Source organism: Zalophus californianus, chromosome 12 (assembly GCF_009762305.2).
Source record: "Zalophus californianus isolate mZalCal1 chromosome 12, mZalCal1.pri.v2, whole genome shotgun sequence".
In the NCBI taxonomy this organism is placed as follows: domain Eukaryota; kingdom Metazoa; phylum Chordata; class Mammalia; order Carnivora; family Otariidae; genus Zalophus; species Zalophus californianus.
This window is the reverse complement of record NC_045606.1, coordinates 88,364,743-88,374,096: the sequence shown is the minus strand read 5'-3', so window position 1 is coordinate 88,374,096 and position 9,354 is coordinate 88,364,743. Positions and strand designations below refer to the sequence as shown.

The 9,354-nt window shown below is 43.8% G+C and overlaps 1 protein-coding gene across 1 annotated transcript in view; it reads right to left on the bottom strand.

The window, feature by feature from the left end:
• Positions 1-3,741: 3,741 nt before the first annotated feature.
• The window catches only part of AGBL3 (ATP/GTP binding protein like 3), a 68,045-nt gene continuing 62,432 nt past the window's right edge, over positions 3,742-9,354 (bottom strand). The window contains exon 20 of the mRNA XM_027574484.2: positions 3,742-3,882. Coding sequence (XP_027430285.1) covers positions 3,823-3,882 — 60 coding nt within the window. The 3' untranslated portion in view covers positions 3,742-3,822. The remainder of the gene's footprint in view (positions 3,883-9,354) is intronic.

Genomic DNA, 9,354 nt, shown 5'->3' with positions numbered 1-9,354 from the left:
CGGGGTTCCACCAGGATGTTTAGGCCCCCGGAACGTCTCTTCCTTCAAAATAAGAGCAGGACGAAGCTTTTATTTTGTAATCACCGGGGCTCCTAGCCAGAGTTTAAAAAATTGCTTTCTTGGCTCACATGACCAGCTGGGCATTCCATTTGGAGCAAAGCTCGTTTAAGTCAGTAGACAGCTACCCTGCGAATACTGGAATCCTTTCCCCTCCCCCTGTCCTTCCCCCAGGGGGAGTTCTTTGAAATGCCTCACTCCCCCCCCTTTGTAGTTCTTTTATTTTATTTTTAAGATTTTATTTATTTATTTGACAGAGAGACATAGCAAGAGAGGGAACACAAGCAGGGGGAGCGGGAGAGGGAGAAGCAGGCTTCCCGCGGAGCAGGGAGCCTGATGCGGGGCTCGATCCCAGGACCCTGGGATCATGACCTGAGCCGAAAGCAGACGCTCAACGACTGAGCCACCCAGGCACCTCTTTTATATTTTATTTTATTTTAAGGATCTTATTTATTTATTTGTAGTTCTTTTAAACAGAAATCCTAGAAATTGAGGTCTGATTGGAAGAAGAGGGGCTCTGGGGTCAGGGCTCTCTGCTGCAGGTTAGCAAATTATTTAACAAAGTTGAGCACCAGCATCGGTTTCTTATCGGTGAAATGGAAACCTTCCTGCTTGATATGGTTGTTGTGGAAATTGGAGATAAGGTGTGAGAGTGCTTAGCACTGAGTGCTGAGTACTGGGCACACAGTGAGGGCAGGTGTTTTGATTCAAAGCAGAATTTCTAAATATTTAGCGTAACCTTACTGACAATGCCTTCAAGGCAGAGACCAAATTAACTTTCTGGTACGAATATAAAATAGATCCTCTGACAATTGAACACTGGTGAGTACAGTGATATGGTATTCAAGAGACAGAAATATATATATTTAAAAATTCGTCTGAGGTTACAATGCCCAATAGTCTCAAAAAGTGTCAAACAGTTTAGAGTTCTTTATGAAAAGCAGCAACCCCACATTCTCCCACCTTCTCCAGAGGCAAGTGCTTTCACCTGTCAGGCGGATTCTTAGGGTATTCACCTCAGTTCTCACAATAACCTGTGTGTATCGGTACTTTCTGGGTTTTCAGCTTCAGGCCTAATCTGTTGATTGGGCAACTGTAACAGATGAAGATTTAGCTTTCTTCTCCCTGACTCTGTGTTCCTCAAGCATGAGTCTTCTCCTCCTCCTCCGTCCAAACTGGTTTTGTTTAAATCAATATTCAGTGTCTGCGATATTGTAACATGTAAATACCACACACAGTAGTGGAGCTGTGTAGAAAACTGATTTTTTTTCCTTCCCCGCAAAACTGTTAATCTTCCCTGGAGATAATAATTGCCTTAATTCTTTGCTTGGATTCCTGTGTGCTTAACACCAGTCCAACCCGCATATCTGAAATCTTTTTTCAAGAAATGTGTATGCACGGTACTTGACCTCTCCCTGAGAAAGGCTCCGCCAGTGCCCTCGGACCTGCTGCCTTCTGGAAGGTTCCTCCCCACCATTCTGGGGCTTCCCTTTGCCTCTTTCAGACTCGGGATCTCTTATTGCCATTATCAAAGGCCTTTACGGATTTAGTCTTTATTCTGCCCTTAAGCTTGATCAATCGAAGGTTGATCGAGTATAGAGTTTTAGGTGAAAGTAACTTGCATTGATAATTTTGAAAGCCTTATTCCATTCCGTCTGGCCTTCGTGTTGTTTTTTGCGAGTATAAAGCTGTTCTGTTTTATAGCTTCCCCAAAAGTCTCCTCTGCTGTTTTCATCTGTGCAGCTTTATCTTAAACAGAAATGATGATTTTAGTGGGTTTTTGAGAAGGAACAAAATTAAAAGTGCCCAGTTTGCCATTTTTAACTGGAAGTGTAATTGTTGTTACTATTTTTACACCCTAGAGGCTCTTTCTAGCAGTCCCTTTTACCGGCTTTCTCCGGTAACACAGCTGGTCTCTGGCTGAGCTTGTTGCTCTAATCAAGTTCCTAGCCTCCTTTTCATTGCGGATCACCTGGATCGCCACTGGGTTTGCCAGCACTCTGGGCCGTGAGCTTACCCACACTCTGTTCCAAGGACATCAGTGTCCTTGGGGAGAACTCCAGAGCTCTCAGTTCGCAGGGCAGGCCTCTCCGGGGGTGAAATATTTGAGGTAGCGGCCGGCTTTTTCTGGAGCTTGGAGGGGGTGGGGCAATCCCTCCGGCCTTTTCAGCTTGCTTCTCTCACCCCTGCCGCCTGCCCCCCCCCCCCCCGCCCCCATCGCCCGAGGAGCAAGCCCGGGCCAAGGGGACCCGGGCTGTACCGTTCTTCTCTGTGACACAGAGGTAGGGATGGGAGAAATGCTAGCAGCCTGCCGCTCCCGGGGAGATGCCCCAGCCCTTGACTGGGAGCTGGGGGACAGTGATGCCTGTGACCCTGGCTACCCGCTCAGGGAGAGGGGAGCTGTCCTCCTGCTGAACCAGCGAGAAGGGAGGAGTGGGTATGGCTTAAGTCTGAGATTTTAGTAGATTTTCTTGAATGTTTCTTCATTTGTTGTATGTCCGCTGGACAATTTCCTGGGGCTTTAAATGAGGGTTTTTGTTGTTTAATTAATTAATTAATTTATTTTTTACCAGTGATGGTAGTCTCACAGGGGAGTAGATGGAGGAACCTCTCAGGCTGCTATTCTAGAACTGGGTCTCTGCCCCTTTATTGTTTTTTAAAGGGGGAAAAAAGAATTTTTTTAAAAGGTTTTTATTCATTTGAGACAGAGACAGCACAAGTGGGGGAAGGGGCAGAGGGAGAGGGACAAGCCGACTCCCTGCTGAGTCAGGAGCCAACACTGGTCTCAGCTCCATCCCGGCTCCCTGAGATCATGACCTGAGCTGAAGGCAGCCGCTTAACGGCTGAGCCACCCAGGCAAAAATTTAACTGAATAAAATCTAAGGACATTTAAGTATTGAATACTTGAACAAATCTGAAATTACAAATTTCAGAAAATTACAAAATAAGAAACAAATGGTTGTAACTTGCAAGCCCCTTAAGCTATGAATTTAGAACTGATAAAAATACTGATAGGTTTAACTGTGATGTGTTTAGGTTTTTCATTTTGTTAAAACTAATAATACCAATAAGTTTGAGGTAAATATTAAGCTACTTTTACCAATTTCTAATAATATATTGACATAGTCTTGCCCCTCCCCCCCCATAGCCTGCCTGGTTTTGTAAACTGTCAATGATGGTTTAAATAATAGTATAAGTGCAATATTGACCTCCTTCCATTCTAGGGGATCCGATGAAATAGAAATACTGTATCATAATTAAGTTAAACCCATCTATATTTAAAAATGCTCTCAGGAGTTATAATTGTCTCAAACATCAATAAGAGCAAACAAAAAAAATAGCAGCAATTAAAGTGTTCATTAGAGGTAAATCGAAATTGCCTTTTTTTGTGTTTTTTTTTTCCAGCTTTACTCTGATTGACAAATGAAACTTGCATATATTTAAAGTATACAACATGATAATTTAATATACATCGTGAAATGATTACCACAATCAAGTTAATGAATATATCCATCACTTCACTTATTTTTGGGGGGTGATAACACTTGAGATCTACTCTCTAAGCAAATTGACAGATGAATAAAGAAAGTGTGATTCTATATTATATAATCTATATATCCTTAGATATATTGGGATATTACTCAGCTGTGAGAAAGAAATCCTATTTGCAACAACATGGATGACACTGGAGGACATTATTCATTATTTTTTATTTTCTTATTTGGTTGATTTTTCACAAAAGGAATAGGGCTTGAACTGGGGACACTATAGTAAGTGAAACGAACCAGACACAGACAAGTACTGCATGACCTCACAAAACGGAATCTAAAAAAAAAAAAAAAAAAATCAAACCTACAGTAACACAGGACGCAGTTGAGTTTATCAGAGGCTGGGTTGAGGGGAAAAGGGAGAGTTGGACAAAAGACATAGTCTTTCAATTTCTAAGCTGAATCTGGAGACCTAATGTACGGCACGGTGGTGATGATTGGTAGTTATGTATTGCATACTCGAAATCTAAATTACTGTTGAAAAAAAACCAGATGTCCTGCCAGGGGTGTGGCTGTTCAGGGGTCGACTGCAGTGACATCTGAAAGAGACCTGTGTGTGACCTTGGGTCCCTGTGAATTCGTGGCATAAGTGTCCTCCTTTCCTTTGGACCCCTGGGTCATCTGGGGGATTTTCTCTAAAGAGAGCAGGTAAACTGATCACCTTCGGCACAGTTTCAGTCAGAGAATTTATGGGCTTCTTTATCATGTACAGCCTGTGTCCTTCATGTGTAATACTTTCAAGCCTTTTTTTGGGGCGGGGGAGGCGTTTCAGTTCCCCATGGTTTTTGTTCCTCGTCTTCTGGGGAAAGAGGCTTAGGTTTTGCTGGAGAGGAGTGTTTTTATCCCAGCCATCCAGTATTTCCCTTGGAGGTTCTACATTTTTTTCTGAGATGCCTTTAGCATTAGTTTATCGGGACTGGAAGGGTTTCAATCTGCCTTTGATCATGTCCATTCTTTTTTTTTTTTTTTTTATTAGAGCACACATGCATGAGTAAGCGGAGGAGGGAGAGAGGGAGAGGGAGACTTTCAAGCAGACTCCCCGCTGAGCATGGAGCCTGACGTGGGTCTCAATCCCATGACCCTGAGATCATGACCTGAACCGAAACCAAGAGTCAGACTCTTAACTGACTGAGCCACCTGGGTGCCCTGATCTTGTCTGTTCTGAGAGATGAGCACAATAACATGACAGTTTGGGGAGCTTTTTGATTCATTTTTGAGAAGTCTACTGGGTCCTCAAGTGCAGAGGTCAGCCTGTTCACATTTCTCTTAAGTGCTGCCAAACACAGACTTTGTACTTTCAGAGGACTGGCCTCTACGAGGGGTGACCCGAGAGATCCATAGCCTTGTATCAACTCATTTAATCTTTTCATTGACCTAACAATGTTCTTCAACCAAAACAGAAAAGCATGTGGCTACCTCTTTATTCCTCCTTAAAGTCTGTTAGCTTCTTATTAAAAATGAAAGGATCATAGCAGCATATGCTGAAGGGAAACCAAAGGGCTCTGTCTCAAGTAGTCAGATTCCAGCACCAGAGCTCAGCTCTAGAACCAAGCTGGAAAGATAGCTTTGTGGCAGTCCAAGGGGTCTGCATAGCTCCAAAAGCTTGGTTGCTGGTTGTTGGTATCCCATGGACCACAGCTATCTGCTTGGAACCCTGTGGAATGTTCTATCTCTAGAGCAAACTAGTGCTGGCAGCCCTGGCCAGACTACCAGTCAGGTAGGGCCAGGGAGGCCTGGCTGGACAAAAGACTACACCCTAACTTTGCTCACTGCTGCACACACACAAAGCCATGGTGTGTATTGTGCACTGGGGGAATTATAGAAAGGCCAACTGCAGCCAGAGGAGACTAACCCATAAGCTCTGGCCCCACCTGACACCCTGCAAAACCGAGAGGATTAAAGTGGTGTCGTGCCATCACCTACATTCTCTGTCTGTGAACATGTTCGGGCCCGATGGGGAGACAGGTGCAGGCCCACATTCTGGGGGGAGACTCCTCCTTCCGAGTTAGTTTCCTTCTGCAGGCTTGAAGCCAGATCCTACTGGGCAAGGTTACAAGGCTCCCCCTTCCCTGTGGGCCTGCTTGAGCCTGTGTTGGGTCGGTGCAGACAAACCGCGCTGGACAGATGAAGGGCCTCCCCAGAGACGTTCCTTCACTGTTACGAACTCAGGACACCTCCAGGGGAACTGCTGAGGCTTTAACGTTTCCTGTATTTTCTGTGGAGTCTCGCTGCCATTGGGTCCAAGCGCTCTCGGCGTGCCTCACTGACCCGAGCTCCCTCCTGCATGTGCTGCATCGTCAGCACACAGTCCTCTTCAGACCTGGGGTCCCCGCTGGCGTGGGGGGCACATCACTGTCTCGGCTGACTTTGCCGCCTTTGGTTTCTTGACACAGAATCTCCCTGTCCTAGTATGTCTCCCGCAGATTGGCACCCCCCGCTGCTTTCGTCCGCCCCCCAGGACTCTGCCCCGAGCAGTTCTCTCTGCACAGCCTTTGTCCCTGGGAGCAAGAAGAGCGAGCCCAGGCTGGCCGGGGAGTCCTGCAGGGTGCCAGGAGAACAGAGGCCCTTGCCAGGCTTAGGGGTGAGGGGCCGAGGAGGGCTGATGCTTGGTGAAGGGGTCCTTGTTTGTTTATAATGTATTTGAAAGAGAAATTGCCAATGAAGAGTTTATAGCATGTTTCAAGGGTCACCTGGGTGGCTCAGTCAGTTAAGCATCTGCCTGCGGCTCAGGTCATGATCCGGGGGTCCTGGGATCAAGCCCTGCATTGGGCTCCCTGCTCAGTGGGAAGCCTGCTTCTCCCTCTCCCACTCCCACTGCTTGTGCTCTCTGGCTCTCTCTGTCAAAAGAATAAATAGAATCTTAAAAAAAAAAACAACTTTATGTTTCTAAAAGTAAAGAATTCAGCCATGGTATAAAAGGTCTTTATTATGGAAAAAAATGACTTAAGCAACCTCTCTTTATATTCGGAAAGAGTGCTTACCCTTCTGAGATAAAAATGAAATATAACTTTTATTTATTATTTGGTGGTGGAGGGCAGATCATTCTTCTTTAAATTTTTTATTGTTATGTTAATCACCATGCATCATTAGTTTTTGATGTAGTGTTCTATGATTCATTGTTTGTGCATAACACCCAGTGCTCCACGCAGAACGTGCCCTCTTTAATACCCATCACCAGGCTAACCCATCCCCCCACCCCCTCCCCTCTAGAACCCTCAGTTTGTTTTTCAGAGTCCATCGTCTCTCATGGTTCGTCTCCCCCTCCAATTTACTCCCCTTCCTTCTTCCCCTCCTGCTATCTTCTTTTTTTTTTTTAACATATGTTGCATTATTTGTTTCAGAAGTACAGATCTGTGATTCAACAGTCTTGCACAATTCACAGCGCTCACCATAGCACATACCCTCCCCAATGTCTATCACCCAGCCACCCCATCCCTCCCATCCCCCACCACTCCAGCAACACTCAGTTTGTTTCCTGAGATTAAGAATTCCTCATATCAGTGAGGTCATATGATACATGTCTTTCTCTGATTGACTTATTTCACTCAGCATAACACCCTTCAGTTCCATCCATGTTGTTGCAAATGGCAAGATCTCATTCCTTTTGATGGCTGCATAATATTCCATTGTGTATATATATACTACATCTTCTTTATCCATTCATCTGTTGATGCACATCTTGGCTCTTTCCACAGTTTGGCTATGGTGGATATTGCTGCTATAAACATTGGGGTGCACGTACCCCTTCGGATCCCTACATTTGTATCTTTGGGGTAAATACCCAGTAGTGCAATTGCTGGGTCATAGGGTAGCTCTATTTTCAACTGTTTGAGGAACCTCCATACTGTTTTCCAGAGTGGTTGCACCAGCTTGCATTCCCACCAACAGTGTAGGAGGGTTCCCCTTTCTCCACATCCCCGCCAAGAGGGCAGATCATTCTTAAAGCCTAATTCTACAGAGCAATTTATTGATGTCAGGATGAAAGCCCCAGAGTTAGTGGGTCTTTGGTTTCATCTCGTAAAGCCCTCTGCCTGAGCTGGTAGATCAGGGACAACTTCAGAACCCCGCCTCCTCCTGGCATCCCTGCTGCCCTGCACGGGGAGCCAAAGATGATCAGAATCTGGGTCATGTTTGCCAAGAGCATGGTGTCACCGTAGATACTCGGCCCTCCTCTTTCATAGTGGCCTCAATTTTTTAAAGGATTTTTTTTTTTTTTGGACCTAGAATTTCAGGTTGTCAGTTTTCTTTCAGTTCTTGAAAATTGCAATTCCATTTTCTTCTGGCTTCAACAGTTTCTGTAAAGAAATCAGATCGAATTCTCATAATTTTTCCCTTGAAGGAAATGTGGCTTCCCCCCTGCACTCTCTGGCTGTTGTCACAATTTTTCTTTTACCTTTGGTTTTTACTAGTTTGACCATGATGTGTTTACGTATGGTTTTCCTCACATTTATCCTGCTCACGCTCTGCTGAGCTTCACTTCAGATTTCTTCAAATATTGCTTCTCTCATTCACTTCTTTGTCTCCTTCTGGAACTCAGTTAGACATTGAAAGTTAGAGACTCTATATCCCACATCTCTCTTACCCTCTATTCTGGCCTTTTTTTTTTTTTTAGCTCCTAAATTTTATTCTGGAGAGTTCTTTTTGACCAGTCTTAAAACTGATTTGGTCTGCTGTATCTAGCCTGCTGTTAAACCCATGTAATGAATGATTAAGTTCAGAGATTGTATTTTGCAGTTCTAGAATGTCAATTTGATTCTTTCTTAAAATAAAGCCTAATTCTGTGTTGAAATGCTTCATGTTTTCATTGATTTTGTTCACCTTTTCCTGTATAATTTTTAACATAATGATCATTTCGAAGTCTTTTCTGTTAACTCCATTTACTGGATTATCTCTGGGTCTGCTTCTGTTGTCTGCTTTCTCTCTTGACTATTCGTCACCTTTTTTTTTCATGTCTCCTAATTTTTAATTACATGCTAGACATGGTGTTAATACATTATAGAAGGGCTGGATTATGTTATCTTCTTCTAAAGAATATTTAGTTTTGTTCTGGCAGAATTTGCATTACTAGCAGATTATCTCTATCTTGTTGGGGTTTTATTTTAATCTTTGTTTGAATGTTCTATTCCAGTTTTGTCCTTCGTCCTAGGATAGAGCCCTTGCTCCTATGCATGGTCTTTATTCACAGGACATGTTTTCTTCTGGGGTTTCAATTCAGTGTTGGAGATTTTCACCAAGGTGTGTCCATTGTGGTTGAGTTGGAACTCCAGTGTCTTTCCAGGACTCTTTTCTACTCTGTTTACTATACATTTGCCTTTACATAAACATCTTAGGATATGATCAAGGACCTGAGGGGAACTTTCTACATAGATTTTGGAGGCTATTTTTCTGTGGTTCCCTCTTTTTCAGCACCCTGCCTCTAAATTTCAGCTATTGTAGCAGATGCAAACTCTGATCTCTGTTTTGTCTGGCCAGTAAGATTGTTGGGTTCCACTTCTCTGAACCAGGGTTTGGAAAATGCCTCTAGGGAGAAAGGTGGGACTGAATGGGGGTTTATTCCATATATTCCTTCTCACAAGCATCGCAGTCCTGTGCTATTCACCATGTATTGCCTGAAGTCAATTATTTCATGTAGATGATTTGGTTTTAGTTTCTAGAGGGTGGGTTAGTTCATTACCAGCTTTTCTGTAATGGATAGAATTGGATAACCTCATTCATTTTTATAAATGGATACCAATATAAATATTTAAGG